Source organism: Alternaria arbusti (assembly GCF_024043155.1).
Source record: "Alternaria arbusti strain BMP 1465 chromosome Unknown scaffold_41, whole genome shotgun sequence".
Classification (NCBI taxonomy): Eukaryota; Fungi; Ascomycota; class Dothideomycetes; order Pleosporales; family Pleosporaceae; genus Alternaria; species Alternaria arbusti.
The window spans coordinates 47,548-65,448 of record NW_026249981.1 but is presented as its reverse complement, the minus strand read 5'-3'; the positions used below and the strand labels follow the sequence as shown (position 1 = coordinate 65,448).

The 17,901-nt window shown below is 51.3% G+C and overlaps 3 protein-coding genes across 3 annotated transcripts; 2 read left to right on the top strand and 1 right to left on the bottom strand.

Annotated features, from left to right (window-relative positions):
- Positions 1-7,376: 7,376 nt before the first annotated feature.
- J4E86_011705 (uncharacterized protein) lies at positions 7,377-8,741 on the bottom strand (the record flags this gene model as incomplete). Its single annotated transcript, XM_051452195.1, has 1 exon — positions 7,377-8,741. The coding sequence occupies one exon, from the start codon at positions 8,739-8,741 to the stop codon at positions 7,377-7,379; it is 1,365 nt and encodes a 454-aa protein (XP_051296645.1).
- Positions 8,742-8,953: 212 nt separating this feature from the next.
- J4E86_011704 (uncharacterized protein) lies at positions 8,954-10,006 on the top strand (the record flags this gene model as incomplete). The annotated part of the gene is made up of 3 exons (XM_051452194.1): positions 8,954-9,194; positions 9,240-9,368; positions 9,420-10,006. 3 exons carry the CDS (start codon positions 8,954-8,956, stop codon positions 10,004-10,006), a joined length of 957 nt encoding a protein of 318 aa, XP_051296644.1.
- Positions 10,007-10,544: 538 nt separating this feature from the next.
- On the top strand, positions 10,545-12,761 carry J4E86_011703 (uncharacterized protein; the record flags this gene model as incomplete). Its single annotated transcript, XM_051452193.1, has 1 exon — positions 10,545-12,761. One exon carries the CDS (start codon positions 10,545-10,547, stop codon positions 12,759-12,761), a length of 2,217 nt encoding a protein of 738 aa, XP_051296643.1.
- Between the last annotated feature and the right edge of the window lie 5,140 nt (positions 12,762-17,901).

Genomic DNA, 17,901 nt, shown 5'->3' with positions numbered 1-17,901 from the left:
ACAGACATGGAACCTGGTTGATTTGGTTTTGGTATTTTGATAATTTGAGAATGTTATAAGAAACCAGAAGCCAAAGCCACGGAACGGAAACTTTATACGCTTTCCACACCTCAAGCTAGTGCTTTTTCGACTCCAGCTCAGCCGGCCTCACATACGTGTAGGCTGCCGTAGCTTTTGCGATCCCAGATGGCGAGAGAGAAGGCAAAGAACGATATCATAAGACGCCGGGACTTTGGCGACATGAATAACCTCTGTGGTTGTTTTTGATCCCAACGCACCCGCAGGCATGGCTGTGCTTGATAGTGCATTCTGGTGTTTTGATAGATTGAAGATGTTGTAGGGGTGTATGTGTTGCGGCACGCAACGCAAGAAGCATAACCCATTCCGTTTTTCTCTTTGTTATCGCACCTTGACCCAGAAGCAAACATAAGAACGTGAGACTCTACTTTGGATTTCTAGTGATAGCTTTCGACAGCCCAGGACTCCAAAACCATGAACAAGTCATCCCAACCTTTCTTGTAGTGGATCTCAGCCCGGTCTGGCACGCACACTTAGTGCTTTCTTCCATGGTTCGGTATCTTGATGAAGTAGGCATGTTGTAGGAATGCAAGTTCTGAAGAGCGCGAGGCTTTAGGTCATATATAGAGCTTCCATGGTTTGGTTTTTTTGAGTTCTGGAGTCGGCGGCAGACATGGCAAGGATTGCACTCTGTTTTGATGTTTCGTGGTAGCTGTCGAGAGTCCAGGACTTCCACTTCATGATAAGGAGGGCTGGTCTTTCTTCTTGAGAGCCTACCCGGCTAGACACACATGTAATTTAACCCTCCTATTCTTTTGTAGAGAAAGGTTCGAAGTTGTTACAAGAGTGAATGTCCGTGACTTCAGCGTCTCAGAACCATTCGAAGTATGCAACCACGTTTTGATCTCAACTCAGGCGAACATGGTCCCATGCGTTATATTTTTGGATAATCCGCAGGGCAAGGATAGAGTAGAGGGATGGAAGTCGAGAGAGCCAGACTCCAACACCATGAAGATGAGGTCAGGCTCTTTTTTTTTGCATCTCGGCTCGGCTGGCCACACACATGCACGCCCACAGTTACTGTTTTAGTATTTGAGGGTTGGACGATGTTTCAGGAGGATAACAGCTGAGGAACCCAGGCTTTGTAGTACCCGGCAAGTGCTCTATTTTCCTCGGGTACAGTGCTGGGCCGTTGGCTCGCACATGAAATTGCCGCCAGGGCACCTTTGTTGTTTCGTAAATCGCGGACATTCTGAGAAGACACGTATCTAAAATGCGGTTTCCGGGGATATGAGACTCGAATCTATGTTTTTTATTCTGGTTTCCCAGCTCGAGCCGACACACATAAGACCTCCTCACTGTCGATTTGAGCACTGAGAATCACAAAATAAAGGTGATAGCGCGAACTCCGTGCCTCAGAAGCATGAGAAGCTGCCGAAGAACATCTGATCTTAGCCCACGCACACATGGACAGATGATGATCAGCTTTTGGAAAAGCTTCCTGGGAGATAAGTAGAAGGTTGTAAGAGTCGGAGAGACGAAGACTTCGCAAGCATGTACGCTTTCTTTCAGAGCTCGGCGCAGACACAGACATTTGTTCAACATCTCCATCTTTTCATTTTGTATTGTAGGACAGACAATGTTGGTGTGATGCGGGAAGATAGGCCAGGAATCGCGGGACCGAGGAACTGGCAGCATCGGATAGTGGATAGTGCTGTTTTGTTGATGCCAGAAAGCTGCACATATGTCCAGCCAGTTGTTCTTTTGGTAGTCCGCAAAGACGAGTGTGCGATAAGAGAGAAAAGATGAAGCGTGGACCATCCGCGTCATCTCTAGTGCTTTTTTCGAAAGCCCGGCACTCCCAGACGTCATGCGTCTTGCATCGGGACGTTTTTGATATTTCGCAGAGACATGTGTGTAGTAAGAGAAGAAGAGTCGGACCGCCCGAGACTGGGAAAAATAGGGCTGTCTCTGGTTCTTTTCCGCATCTTCACCAACGCGTCCACATTCGTTACTTTTACTTCGTTTTTGGATGATTAGAACGCGGGTATATCGCAAAATAATCAAAGCTAGCGAACGCGAAGCCGCGGTATCATGTATGCAGTGTCGTAAGACTTGAAGTAGAAGAGCTCTGTCCAGCCAGTCGGACGCATGAGTTCGTCTTGGTAGATTTTTGGGAATATTTGGAAAGCAAGTGTGATGCAGAAGAGTAGATGCAGAACAGAGCAAGATCCCCGACTCAAAACATGTCACCTTGGAATGGCGCTTTGTTACTCCGGGTTCTCAGTCCAAGCAGCCTGACACATGACGTATTCGACGATTGCTTTTTGGTATTTCGAAATGCGAGTTCCTGGTGAGAGAGTGGAAGGGAAATCGTGCAAGACCACAGAAGCATGGCGATGTTAAAAATGTACTTTAGGTAGCAGGTCTCTGCCCAGCCAGCCGCACACATGCCGCAGTTCTTCAAGTTTTTCGGTTAATCGCAAAGGCGAGTGAAATGTAGGAGGACAGAAACCAGCAAGCCCAAAAACCCAGAAGCATGATAATAGACTTGAGTTGTTTTAGGTAGCAAGTCGCAGGCCAATCAGCCATGCTCATGGAGCCTTGATAACGCGATTTTGTGTTTTTGAACGCTGGGTATGCAGTAAAGGAGCGAAGGTTTGCAGGCTCTCAGACTCATCGCAATTCTTGTGAGAGCTTTTGGTATTGGCCCGAGAGCTCGGCACAGCCAGACTCAGCCATGTCTTGCTATGATGGTTCTTTTGGTCCGAGAAAAGGTGAATACGTAATATACGGTAAGTATTTGAGCGCTGTAGGGAGTCCGAGAGCCCAGGAGCATGCGCGTCTTTCATGAGGGTCTTTGAGGTAAAGTTCAATCGAGCAGGCAGAAGACATATAGCGATTATCTTCAGATTTTGGTAGTGTGACAAGCCTAGGAAGACGCAGAAACATGAACTCAGGAGCCCAGGAAGTCCAGCGGCATATGATAGACGACGATGGTCTTCTTTTGTATCTCGGCTCAGGCAGATACGCGCATAGAGTTGTGAAGAGTTTCTTTTAGTGTCTAGCAAGGTAACAGAGACGGAAGATAATGAGAGCTGCAGAAGATCGCACTTCTAGACTCATGGAAAGTTGAATAACTCTTTTGTAGTCCGTGGAACTGGTCTCGAGATCCAACCAGCGAAGACATAGAACAATAGTTGGCATGTTTTGATATTCGCTGGGCTGAGAGAGGCCGTAGAAGGATGGAAGTGAGAGAGAAGAAGACTCCAGAAGCATAACCACAATCGTGCTCTAGTTTGTTCTCACGATTGTAACTCTGCCTAGGTACACAGTCACACACATCGCATCTCCAATGTTTGCCTTTTGATATCTGCTCAAAGCGAGAGAAGGTAAAGAAGCAGTAGCCTGGAAGAGCGCAAGACTCTCAGACCATCCCGCTTGTTTGATGTGACTTTGGTATAAACTATATCTCAGCGAAGACCATGGGCATCTGATGATCAAGTTTTGGCATTTTCCCAGTCGCGAGAGGTGGCCGGAGAGGAACATGGATGAGGCGCAAACGTGTTTTATATGTGGATAGCAAGGCAGCGGGATTGAGAATAGAGGCAGGACAGAGTGCGCTGCTCTTCTCATCGGTCGGATGTGCTTTTAAAAGATCCCCATCGGAAATTACTGGCGTTCATTGAGAACAGCGTCGATTCCATCTGCTCATAAAGCATAAGCGGACGACGTTTGCTAGAATGAGTCGACGGCGAAGTCCAGAGACATGCAGCGAGTGTTGGGGTTATTGAACTCAAGAGAACGAGTCATTCAGGTGCAGTCCCATCAGTTTTGAACGCGGAGGGAAAAAGACAGAACATAGGTAGCTGTGGTGGAAATTTTGAGAGAAGGAGAAGGACGCAGCCCATGGGTCATCGTCATCACCTATTTTGGAGAAAGCTCACAACGAGTGTATATGAGCAAAGAAGGACGGAACCGGTGGAGAGGGCCCTTTATACATCGCCCGGATAGCGCATTGGAGACGCGCAGGTCTCATGGGGCGATGGGCGGTGCTTTTTGGAGGAAGAGAGGAGGCAACAGCCCATGGCACGTTTCCTCGCGCGTTTTGGAAAAGCTCAGAGCGAGTGTAGGTAAGGAAAGAAGCAGGAAGCCAGCGCATGAAGAGCTTGTATAGCGATTTGGAAACCGAGCGGAGACGACCAGATCTCATCCCCATGGCCTTGATGCTTTTTGGAGAAAGCAACGAAAGAGGAGCACATGAGTTCTTCGTCCGCGCGTTTTGGAGAAGCTCACAAGGAGCGTAGATGAGGAAACAGCAAGAAGGCCGGCGGAAGAAGAGCTTTTATACACGATCCGGGCAGTGCAGTCGAGACGGCCAGATCATAAAAAGTCACTCCTCTCATTTCGGCATGTAGCCAACACCACCTCTTCTCCCGCCATGCGCGCCTAGTATCTCGTGTTTTAGAAGAACATCTGCTGCTTTTTGACAAGGCCACACCAGTCTCATCATTGTTTTGCGTGGATGTTTTGGAACATCCCGTACTTGCTCAGCGTTTGGTACAAAAGAAGTGACTTTTCAGAGGAAGACATGATCGTTTTAGACGTTGCGTTTGAGACACCGCGCCGGCGCAGACATAGCGTGCTGGGATCAAGGTTTTTGGTAAAGCACCCGGAAGGATGTGGATTGAAGGAGAGAAGCAGAAGCAGCGAGGTAAGGGCTTTATACTTGTTCCTTTCAACGCGCTCATGTGATCTGGGTTGGAAGGTTTTTAGAGCATCAAGCAATTGTTGATGGCTTTTGGGTCAAGGCGCTGTCTCTCGAGCAAAGACATGTGATCTCTTGTGTGAGATTTTGGAAAAGGCTTCGCCGGCGCAGACATTGTTCATGAGCATGCCGTTTTTTGGTAGAACACCCAAGAGGTGTGTGTTGAAGAAGAGAAGCAGAGGCAGCGACATGAGATCTTTATACCCATCCCTTTCGAGATGCTCATCGTTTGTCTTCGTGATCGTTTTGGAACATCGGGGTTTGGACTGTAGTTTTGGATAAAAGACGCCATCTCTCAGACAAAGACATGATAGAGCTTCAACATCTTTTTTTTTGGAAAAGGTTCCGCCGCCGCAGACATATTCAGAGCCTTCTCGTCTTTTAGTAGAACACCCAGGAGTTGTGTGTTGAAGGAAGTAAGGAAGCTGCTACAACGTGAGACTTTTATACCCGCTTTCCAAACATCCATGCTAGTGCAATGAGTTTCCATCATCTTCTCGGAGTTGGTATTCCAGAGCCAGAATCGTGCTGTTTTTGAGTTCTTGATTTGAGGCGCGCAAAGCCAGCCATGGCTCGAATATTTTCCTGTTTTGAAGACGTAGAATCTCGTCGACGGAGAAGCAGGCATATATGGTAAGGATTAAGTTTTGCGGAAGGAGGCATGAGCCAAAATCTTCATCTTTTGAGTAGTTGGCGAAGAACCCCAGGCCGAGAACCATAGCGTTGGTCTTCCTTTGTTTTGGAGCGCGCAAATCCAGTCATGCACAACGATTCGTTTCATTTCGACGAGATGGCATTGCGTTGAAGAAGAGGAGTGGATATGGATGAGGAGCGCGCAAGATAGCCGGAGAAGACATGCCTTCGTTTCGTGCGTTTTTGAGTAATTTGCGCAGTGTCAGATCCAAAAACATCAGTGCATCGTCGTATTGTTTTGGAAAGGCGAAACCAGCCATTTGCTTGCAATCTTGCGTTTTGAATAACAGCGGAGAAAGAAGCAGAAGCAATCGTCATGCTGTTTAAATAACGAGAATCCAGAGAAGACATCCCAGGCTGCGTTGTGGTTTTTTGGTGGTAGGCGGAGACACTCAGTCCCAGGACCATGAATTGAGACAGAAGTCTGTTTTTGAGAAGCGCGAAGCCAGCCATGAAAGACTTTTCTGAGGCTTTTGAGAGTATCAGATTGCAAAGGAGAAGCAACAGTCATCAGTCTAGTTGTAGTCCTTTTCCAGAAGAAACATCATCCTAAGCTCTTGTATTTTTGAGTGATAGAGAAGAGGCGGGAAGAGCAGAAGACAGGCCTCGTCTCTTGCCACGTTTAGATAGAGTACTCGAGGGACGAACCAGCCATTACCGGTGGCGGTATTCTTTTTGATAAGACCGGAAGTCGAGAGAGAAGAGACAGACATGTAAGGGCGCGTATGGTAGTTTCAGAAGCAGACATTTTGAGTCGATTTGCCCTTTTTGGGTGGCCAGCCAGAAGAAAGCAGCAGACATATCGGTACCGTCAAGATCTTTTAAGCAGGAATATAATCGGTGGAAGAGCCATGTTGGGCCTTTGTTGTAATTTAAGACATCTTGGTCGTTCCGAGAGAGAGTCAAAGAGACGAGAAGAACAGAAGCCATGGACGCATCGGCTCATAGTTTTGAAGAGGTAGTCGACGAACAAGCCATACTACGTTTTTGTACCATTTTCGGTATTCCAGGTAGCAGTCGAAGAGGCGAGAAGAGCGCCAGTCATAGAAGTAGGCGCAAGTTGATTTTAGAAGGGCTGCTCGACGACCGCGCCATACCGCGAACACCGATTCGTTTTCAAGATTCCGAGAACTAGTCGAAGAGCCGGGAAGGACGGAAGACATTCATCGCTTCGACTGTTGTTTTGGAAGAGCTGCTCCACGAACGCGCCATGCGATCGTATCCTTCCTTTTTGAATATTTCGAGTGGCCGGCGAAGAAGCGAGAAGAACAGCAGTCATATCGACATTACACAGCGGTTTCGGAGACGTGCTCGACGAACGCACCATGAGAATCTTGCGCCGTTGTTTTGAACAATCCGAGGCGTCGACGAGAGACAGGAAGAGAACCAGCCATGAATCAATTGTATGCGAATTTTGGAAGAAGTGCTCGACGAGCGCACCATTTGACATCTTGATACGGGTTTTTGGTATTTTGAAAGTAGTATTGGAGTCGTAGTCGTAGTCTGCGGAGAGGCGGGAAGGACGGCGGACACATAAAGCAAAAGATCGTCCTTTTTTGGAAGAAGTGCTCGAGGAAGGAGTCATCCAATGGTCCTTTACTGGATTTTTTTGGGTACATAGACGACGACGTGGTAGGGTGGTAGTCGACAGGAGAAGGGAGGGAGACATGACCAACACGCGAGTCGTTTTTGGGAAAGAGGGCGGGACGGACGACCCATACCATTCCAATCAGGAGGTTTTGGTAAGATAAGAATGTGAAGTGATATAAAGAAGAAAGGTAGTACGGCACTGGAGCGAGGTTTATATACGCCTCCGAAAGACGGGATGGAGAAATTCTTCACGTGTGCGGATGTGCAAAGCATCCAATCCCGTTCGAATTGATACATACCCACCCCACTAATGAACCATAGTCTCCAACGTTCCAACCGGCCTCTCAACAATATCAATACACCCATCCACAATACTCTTCCGCGCAGGCTCACTACTAACATTCTGCCCACCCAAATACAGCAACCAAACCAGTCTCCCCACCCTCTCATCCTTAACCTCACCCAACCAACTGCTCTTCCCCATCGTCTCCTGCTTATCCCCCTTCTGCACAAGCGGCTGGTACAGCGCACCGAGGCTACCGCTCTTATCCCTTGTTAGAATGATAACAGAGCCTTTTGGCGCCTTCCCCTTCCCCTGGAACAAGTTTCGGAACTCCTTCATAGCAACGCCGAAGGACTCATCTTGGAACTCGCCTTCTTCGACGGGCTTGGGAAGGGCTATGGATTTATTTTCTGCGGCTTGTTGGCGGAGGAGCTCGGCTTGCTTGCGGCGGACTTCGTCGGTGCGCGAGGCGATGCCGCGCATCCAGCCGTCTTGGAGGTGCTTGAAATCTGTGCCGCGGCAGGGGACGACGCGGAAGGCCATGTCGACGCCTGCGGTGCCGTCTTTGGCGAGTATCGACTCCCAGATCTTGTTGCTCTGCTCGGGGTCGAGGAGGGCTTCGCGGAGGTCTTTCTTTTCGTTGGGGATGAGGGCTGAGGCGGTGGGGTTTACGGTGTTGATGAGGTGGTTTTGGAGGGTGGATAGGTGGGCGGTTTTGACGTACAGGCCTACGACGTAGACCTGTACGCGCAGGAAGGAGACTTTTCGGATGCCCAGACCGAGGAGTGTGTATTCTGCGTCGCTGGTGATGGCTTCGGGGCCGGCGGTGTCGGTGGGAAGACGGATGGTGCGCGGGAAGTAGGGAACGTAGGAGGTGCCTGTCTCGACGAGCTCGATGGCGTCGGGGTCGGAGGCTTGCGGGTTGTCGGTGTCGCCTGCTGTAGCAATGACCTTGTCGCCGGCTGCGATGACGACCTTCTTGCCCTGGAACTCTTCTGCGGCTTTGCGCGGGGCATCGCACTTGGTGGGCGGGCCCATGATCATGTCGAATATGCCCCGACTTGGCTTCTCATCCTTCTCCCCGGGCGGCGGCACATCCCATAACCGGACGAGAAAGATGGGGGCTATCATGGAGAGCGCAGCACCGAGAGCCAGCCAATTCCGCCTCTTGATCAGCTGCGCACGGCGCATGGCCTCGGCGCGGTGTACGGAGACGAAGTCTTCATCTGGGCGAGGGACCTTGGGACGGGCGCCTTGCTTGAGAATGGCCTCGAAGTCTGCTCTGCTGGAGCGCGAGCCCTGGCGGAATTGGGGGGAGGAGCGGAGCGGCGCAGGCGTGTTGAGGCAGCGGAATATGGGCCGTCGCGCGGCGAATCGTATGGAATTCATGGTGGCTGCATTGACTGGGGTATGTCACGATGGGCGGCGGATTGAGACTTGCAATGCGGAGGAGCAGCTCGGACCAGGCCTCGATGATGTCGTCGCCGGCCCGGAAGCGAGCACTCTAGCGCGGCTTTCACCGAGGCGCGTCGCGTCAGCCCTACGCGGTAATTCCGTGATAGATTGAGTCTACCCCACGCCTCAGTCACTTGCCACACACGATGCCTCCACGTAGATCGCGACAGGCGGTGACCCAGCAATCCTCGCCAGTCCCTATACAGTCACAACGACGAAGGCGAGATGACACCCCCGAAGAAGATGAAGATATCGACATGGAGGACGCTATCAGAGAGGCGCAGGGCAGCGGCAGCGTTGATCAACTAGCAAAGGGACTGGTGCGCTATGCCTTGTCGTGCGAACATTCACGGAAGCCTATCAAGCGCGCAGACATCAACGAGAAAGGTGGGTGCATTGAGGTTCTATATGACTTGAGACTGACAGATACAGTCCTCGGTTCCTATACTCGCCTGTTCAAGGACGTCTTTGCGCAAGCTAACAGCCAGCTCATGGACGTCTTTGGGATGCAGTTCGTCGAGCTGCCCAAGGCGGATAAGGTGACGCTGCGACAGAAGCGCGGTATGTGTCCAGTCTTACTATTACCATACTACCTCTGATCAATATCTCCAGCTGCCGCCGGCTCGGAATCCCAAAGCAAATCGACCGGTATATGGGTGCTGCAGACTATCTTACCCGAGCAGTACCGCATACCAGACATCATCGGCCCTTCGCGGCCATTAGCAGCCGACTCAGAAGAGATAAACCGAGAAGACTCGTATGTCGGGCTATACACCATGGCCATCGCCCTCATCATTATATCCGGCGGTATCATCCCCGAAGGCAAGCTGGACCGTGCTCTCAGGCGCATGAACGCAGACCAGACGACGCCTGTTGGTACCAAAGACAAAACGCTTGCGAACATGATCAAAGACGGGTATATTGTCAAGATCAAGGAAACGCCTGGCGGAGGCGAGGAGACGATAGACTACATAGTCGGGCCTCGCGGCAAGGTGGAGGTGGGACGGGAGGGCGTCGCGCAGTGTATACGGATGATGTTTGGGGAGAGCGAGGACGTGGAGGAGCTTGAGAAGAAGTTGCAGCGGACACTGCAGGTGGCGGACGCCCTCAGTGACAGTGCGCCGGTCGAGGCGACTCAAGGTGCATCGCAGGCGGCAGGGCGCAAACGCGGGCGGCCGAGGAACGACGACGATGAGTAGTATTTTCGATGCTATATGGATAGAGATGCCTATGATACCCTATGTAGTTATGTTAATGCTCTTTACTGGGAGACCAACGTCATGTTGGGTGATGCTAGCTCGGAGCTCCCCTCAAGGGACCCAGTTGTCGAGTTGCATCATCGGCGGCAAGCGCCCTGGAGCTGCGGGCAGCCGTCACAACAAAGACACGAAGACCAGCAGCGAGGAAGGCGATATTGAGGCACATGTAGTGGCTTGCCATTTGTCAGCGTCACGAGGGACGTCGCGCTGGTAGGTGTGCGGTAATAGGTGGCAGGCGCAGTGGTAGCAGGCGATGGAGCAATGCCTGCATGCTGTCAAGGCTCACGCAGCTTCGCCCGCCCCTCAAGCGCTTCTGCGCGCCAAGCTGATTGAAACGGCTCTATTTTCCACACCACCCGCCCTTTCTCCTCTCGCTCGCCTCGAACCTACTCGCTCTTGTGTCCTCGACATTCCCTCCATCCCTCCATCCCTCCATCCCCGCCCCGACATGCCCGCTTAGGACAGACCGCCAGCCACCATGAGCAGCATCGACTCCCTCCTCAACCCGGACGCCGGCCTGCAGCGCCGCCCGTCTACCACCACGACGACCGAAGACGCTGCCGATGCCCTGACGACGCTGGCGACGCTGGGCAGTGGCCAGCAGTTCGTGCCCGCCCCGACGCGCGAGCTGCCCTCGCCCACGGCCTCGTCCCACGCGCCGCGACGCACCAGCAGCTTCGGCTCCCACCACGCGCCCGTCGAGCCCTCGCCACCCCTCGACGAGCCCCAGGTGCACTCGCCGACGCTGGAGCACTATCACCATGGCTCCAATTCGCCCGAGGAGCAGAAGCGCCGCCAGTCGCTGCTGTCGAGGACCTCGCCCGCCCCAGTGCTCGCGCCAATACAAAATTTGTCCTCGGCCCTGCAAGAGCAGACGCAGGACGCCCCCATTGGCCAGGACGTGTCGCAGGTAGTCGCATCGGACGACGGCGAGCGAGACAGCACGCAGAACCGCGAACCTGCATTCACGCGCGACGAGCCCACCACCTCCCAGATCCGAGAGCCCGCAGCGAGCACCCTCCAGCCCGATTCACACAATGGAAACGCCACTCTGCCTTCGCCTCAGCCTTTCATCAAGGACGAGCCTTCTGGTACACCGCGCGAACACACTCCTGCAATTACCGCCTCCCAGACCGAGCGACAAAGCTCTGTGACGGGCGAGAACATGGACGCCGACACACTCAAGGCGCTTGAGATTGCCAAGCAGAGCGACCTTGGACTGCGGAGACGGAACCAGAGCGCGGCAGAAAGCGCCCCATCACCGGTCGAGTCCAAGCCAGCACCCGCCCCGACCAAGAAGCGACCAGCGCCATCGTCCGCCTCCGCCATCAAGAAGAAGGGCACTGCGAAGACGTCGAAGCCGAGCAAGAAGCGCAAGGTCGAGACAGAAGATGGCGCGCGCTCCGTCACGCCTACCTCGCGGATACCCAAGTCGGCGGGCAGCAGGGCCATGAAGAAAGGCTCGCACGCCGGCACTCCCGTCCCTGGATCCTCGCCTGCCCCAGGTCACGAACACGCTACCGACGACGACGGCGAATCATCCGAAGACCACAACCTCTACTGCATATGCAAGAAGCCCGACAACCACAAGTGGATGATTGGGTGCGATGGCGGATGCGACGACTGGTTCCACGGCGACTGCGTAAACATGCGACAGGTGGACGAGGAACTGGTCGACAAGTTCATATGTCCGCAGTGCGAGGAGAATGGCAAGGGCAACACAACATGGAAACCGATGTGTCGGCGGGACGGCTGTCGGAAACCTGCGCGACTCAATCACGGCAGGGAGAGCAAGTACTGCTCGGACGACTGTGGAGTTCTCTTCATGCAAGAACAGCTACAGCGGACAGCCGGTGCCAAGGGCGCCAACGGGGCGAAGGAGAAATCCAAGAAGAAGAAGAAGCCTGCGGAGACTGAAGGCGCAGAGGAAGAAGAGCCGACACCACTTGGAGGCACACTACGAGCCAAGGACCTCAAAGCCCTCGTCGACGCATCGCCAAATATCCAAGCCTTCAAGAATCTTGGAACTGGCGTCCTCACACCCCCACAAACCGCCTCCCCATCACGCGCAACCTTCCCCTCCAACGGCGAAGACCTGGCCCTCACCGCCGGCGAGATCGAACGCCTGACCGCCCTACACAAAGAGAAGACACAGCTGAAAGACCGACTCGAAGTCCTCAAAGACCGCGAGAAGTTCGTCAGCATGGCCAAAGAACAAGCCGTCCGCCTCGCCGACCGCGAGAAAGTCAAAGCCAAGGATTTCTGCGGCTACGACTCGCGGCTCTCCTGGTCCGACGCCGAATTCCTCCTCTGGCGCAACAGCAAACACGGCCGCGCTGCCTTCCACCACTCCACCCTCACTCCCACTCCCGAACAAATCTCCTCCACACCTACACCCGCGACCAACGGCACCGACGCAATGGACATTGATGTCGATGACAAGGAAACCGCGTGTTTGAAGAAGCGCTGCCAGAAACATCCTCAGTGGCAGAAGCTCAATCTCCAAGATGCGCGCTTCGAAGAGCTGGAGGTTGTAGAGGCGATTAAGGAATGCGAGAAAGACGAGCGTAGTGTGAGGGACAGGGCGAGGCGGAGAGGTGCAAAGGATGGGTTGGCAAAGGAGTTGACGGCTGGTGAGGATGGGAGTAAAGTCGAGAGGAATAGGGAGGGGTGGGTTGAGGTTGTTGCGTCATGACAGCACTTTCACACGAAAGTGAACTATTGGAAGTAGGAAAGGAGGAGAGGAAGGATGAAGAAAAAGCTTGGATAAAAGGCATTGGATATATACCCCCATCCCTCCGGACGCATTATCTATCGCGTACACTCTGAGTATTTGGGCGTTTTAAGTTACGGAAAATAAGCGATTTATCTCGCTATCTTTGGAGCTACATGCTAGGATAGCGGTTTCATCTCTTTCTACCTATGCGAGGTTAGGTATATGCGCGGATATAGCGAGTTAGTATGGTTTAATGACTACTTTATTCTTGAACCTGCACTGTCCTGATCTTATGCGCGTGAGGCGTGTGCTGGAGGGTACGAGTTGGTTGGGATGAGATGAGTTGGAGTGGAGGGGTGGTGATGTGGGCCGGTGGCGGCGTATAAATACCTCGCTCTTTGCCTTTCTTCCTTTGTTTCTATATCCACACTTCCCATTAGCATTTTCCAAAATGTAGCAAACTCGCCCCGATGGCGCTGTCCAAAAGTGGAGTTTGACGATCCATGTTCTTCCCTCGCTCCTCCTGAGTCTTTTCAAAAACTTCAGTCAACGCCTCCATGATTTCGTGCCAGCCAACCCGTGCATTACCACAATACGACGTTCTCTTCAAAAACGACAAAGCTTGACTCTGATGAGCGGCGGAGTTGGAGTTGGGATATAAAAACTACTTTGCGGCTGCTGGACGTTGACATCTACACAAACATTCCGGTCTTCGCTTTTCCAAAACTGGCCAGATTGCGGACATGGCGGTCCAGAAAAGTCAAGGCGTTTGACTCATGAGACTGTCCTTCCGCCTTCTTCTCAAACACAATCGAATACTATCATGCGTGTCTTTGCTATTTCAAAAGCCAACATGACTTTCTCCATGGAGATCGAAACAGAAATTGAAACCCTGGATGACGCCGCTGCCTCCTCTTCCTGCTGGTACATAAACACTCCTTCCCGCGGCTTGAGTGTAACTTCTTACATTTACATTCTGCTCTTTATTACTTCAAAATGAGCAGTATTTCCAGGCATGGAAATCAAAACCCGAGGGACTACAGTTCATGTGGCGTTGCATTCCTTCCGTTCTTTCGACATACGAAAAACGTCTCCCGGATCAAACATCCACTTCTAAAAACAGATCCGAATCTGCGATTTATCTAAAACAAATTGCATTTTGCGACATGGATCAAAAACCCTGCAATACACGCTCATGGTGTGACTGCCTCCTGTTCTGCAAGCCGACTATAAAAGCAATACTCCTAACCTCGTGTCTGCCTTCTCTCCAACGTCGCAGTCTTTACTGCCTAAAAACACCCACAACACGTCGCATGGCAGTTTGAGAGCTCAAAAAGTCTAGTCCGCATGTGTGATGTCTGCCTCTCGTTCCTCAGCTCGCCGATGGCATTCGAGCTAAAGACTCAAAGTCAAATCGTTATGCGCGATGTCGCGGTCTTCGCTTTACAAAACCGTTATCGACGCTTCCATGACCGAAGTTCAAAACTAGCGCTAAACGATCTCATGCTGTGCGCCTGCGCGCAACATCTCTGGGGCTATATAAAGTTGCTTCCTGGCGGCTGGGGTGTTACCTCTTTACCAACATTTGTTTCCGTGTTTTACCAAAAATACGAGCAAAGGTCTTGATGAGAACTCGAAAAATTCCGGAACTACAACGATACGCTGAGAGTGTGTCGTCTTCGGTTTAGTCGCATATAAAGCCGCCTCTTTCCCAGAAGCAAGAGCTTCACTTCTACACCAACCTTCTGAGTTGGGTTTATCAAAAGGCGTACCACGTCTTTCCATGGAAACCAAAAATGGGAAACTATCAGTGCATGTTTGTGCCTGCGCCTCCTCTTTTTGTCTACACAAAGGTGTTTGATCCAGTCGTATGACTGGACTTCCCCTCTAACGCCAATCCTCTGGCTTACTTCGACCAAAAACCCTCATCGAAGGTTCTATGAAGTTTCAAAAACTTGCAATAGCCGAGCGATGCTGCCTGCCTGCGCCTTCTCTCTGCACACGCATACAAAAGCTGTTTACTTTCCGTTATCCAGGCCTTCACTTCAATGTCATTCTTCCAGCTTAGTTTTCTCAAAAAGTCAGGTTCTCCGTATCATGGACAATCAAAAGATCTGGTTCTCCAACCATGTTTTGAGGCTCTGCTTCCTTGCTGCACACATGCGCGATGTCCTCATCCTCCAATCATTCCAACACTCTTTCAAAACAGCGCCTTCTGTCTGTATGGGTCCAATAAGCTCGGGAAGGTCGATATGGAGATTTTAAACAACGAGAACCATCCCCGATGGAGTGTCTCTGCTCCTCCTCGGCGCGCATATAGAAGCCTGTCTTTGTCGCGACTAGGCTGTTCCTTCCACACCACTCTTCCCGGTTCCTTATACCAAAACCCACGAGGAAAAGCTCGCATGGAGTTTCAAAAAGCGACTACATCGAGGTACTATGTCTGTCTGCCTCTCGTTCTTCCGCATGTATACCGAATGACCGCTCTTCGATAATCAGGTCTTCCTTCTGGCCCTAAAGCCCCGGCTTGCATCTTTCCAAAATGACAGTGAAGCCTGGCGATGAGAATCTAAAAAGAGCAGACAGAGTGCCCATGTTGTGTGCCTCCGCTCCCGCCTTTTCTGCTTGCGTGCAAGCTACCAGACGTCCAAAAGCATACCTCCTAATTCTTGATGGAACTCTGGCTGGTGTCTACCGAACGTGAATGGCGACAGTATCATGAGAGGTGTAAACAAAGAATTCACTGTTACATGTGCGGTCGTCTGTTTCGACTGCACCACGCATATAAATTCTACCTTCCCGTGGCTATCCAAGTCTCCTTCTTAGACCAATCTCCAACTTCCAATTACTCAAAACAGACACTTGACTTCTTCATGTGGAGATCAAAATCACTACCAGCTTTGCTTATGTGGCGAGTCCGGCTGTCTCCGTGAGGCTGGCCTGAAAAGTCTATTTTCCAAAATCCCAACGATTATGTGTATATGTCTCTTCTGTACCGACATCCTACCTAGGTAGCTTCAAACATATCAAAACCTATTCGACTTTGTCGAATGGAGACCAAAACGCCTTCCCAAGTCAGACACGCGGTGTGTCTGCGCGTCTTTATTCGGCTCGCATTCAAAACTTCGTTCTCAAAACATTGAAGATCCCAAGGCATGATCCAGTCTCTCGGTGTTCAAAACATCAATGTGGAGATCAAATGGAGATCGAAAAGAATACTCGGGATGAAAACATGGTGCGTCTGTGGGTCTGTGTTCGGCGCGCATATAAAACCTACTTCGCGGCGACTATTGAAGTCTCACTCTTTCACTAATAATCCAGCTTTCAATTATTCAAAAACTGTTGCTGTTTCTGGGCATGGAGACTGAAAAGTAACCAAAATTGCAGACATGTTGTGTGAGCGCCTGCCTTCGTTCGTTTTGAACATAAAGTCACCCTCCAACGACCATCAAGGTCTCCCTCCGGTCTCGCTACACTGACATTCGGGGGTTCAGAATAGCGGCAGTTCGCCCTCATGAAAACCAAAAGAGATGTTTGATGATGTCATGCGGTGCGCTTGCCGGTCTCTGTGCGACTCGCACCTAAATCCTGCCTTCTGGCTGGCGTCGAACTATCACTTCTACATCGACCTTATGGCTTCCGTTGGTTCAGAATACGTGCTTGTCCTGATCATGGAGAGTGAAAGACAACATCGACTGCTATATGCGGTGCGCCTGTCCGTCTCTAGTCGGGCGACGTGTAGAACCCGCCATCTGATGGATCAAATTCCATTCATCTTCCAAAATATCCCAGACTTTACTTTTCCAAACTTATGCAAGAGAAGGTCGACGAAGCAAAACGCAGTTACCACAATAGCATGTGTTGGGCGCTGCTCAGCCTCCGTTCCGGCCGCGTATAAAACCCAAGGTTGCACGCTTGTGCTCTCATTCCTCGACCAAAACGTTGCGGGATTCACTGTTTGAAAACTACAAGAGTACCTGGGATGAGAATCCGAAAAACGCGAAAGTCAAACAGATGGTGTGAGCTTGTCGGCCTCCCCGTTGTGCAACAGCAAAAAGCAGAGCGGAATTCCTCAGGGAGAAAGGACACATGAATGTGATTATCTGCGTAGCTGTTCGGAAGCTTCGAAAAAGGCTCTGCGCTGAATTATGATTGCGGGAGGGTCACAGAGAACATCACCCAGATCTACTGTCCTTTTGGAGGTTTGGTAACGCGTACTGGCTTTTTGAGTTGTTCGATATACCATCTCGTGGAAACTTTATACTGCCCGGGTGGGGATCGCGCTAGGCCTGCGTGTATAAGAACATATCCGTGGGCTGTAGAATCTAACTCCTTACACTTATCAAAAGACTTTCTTTTTCGAAGGCTTACACCGACCAGTTGATGATCTTCCGAAAGAGTCTGGTCGAGCTGGCATGGTCCTGCTTCGTCTGTGGGTGCAAGGGAACAGTGGACTGAGACGTCTTCGAAATGACACCAAAATACTGGCTTGGAGTTTCGATGAGTTCAGGCGTCCGGGGAAGTTGATCCAAATCGAAGAGCTAAGCGCCAATGGGTCGGCTGCTTGCTTCCGTTCAAAGGCCACCGTAAGGATGCACACGTCTTTCGAGCTTTGACATTTGGGCCAGGAGGCGTATAAAAACTGACGTTGCGCGAGCATATCTCCTTCTCTCTCTACATCAGCGCGACCTGGCCAATGTAATCAAAAGTTCTACGAAAAATCGATGATGGAGTAGAGTGGTTTGAGGAGAGTCTTGTGCTTCTGACTTGTTGCTTGACCGGAATCACCGGATGATCACGCGATACATCGCGGACTGCCCAGGTGGACATGTGTGGAGATGTGTAGCTGCCAGAACTTTGCAGAGCATCCTGTTCTTCTATTTTACATCTACAAGATACTAATGTTGGGAATATGAGCCGTTGAGACTGAAGTGATGCAAGAAGATTGGAACGTATAGAGGCGGCGCGATGTGCCGACGGACCTCGCAATATCCAGTTATCATTGGATATTCCGCGGAAAACAAGTACTCGATACGAATCGTTGCGATACAAACAAGTCGGGAATACCTGGAGAGTGAAATGACGAGGAAGACATGTGGAACTAGCGTCACACGTGGCG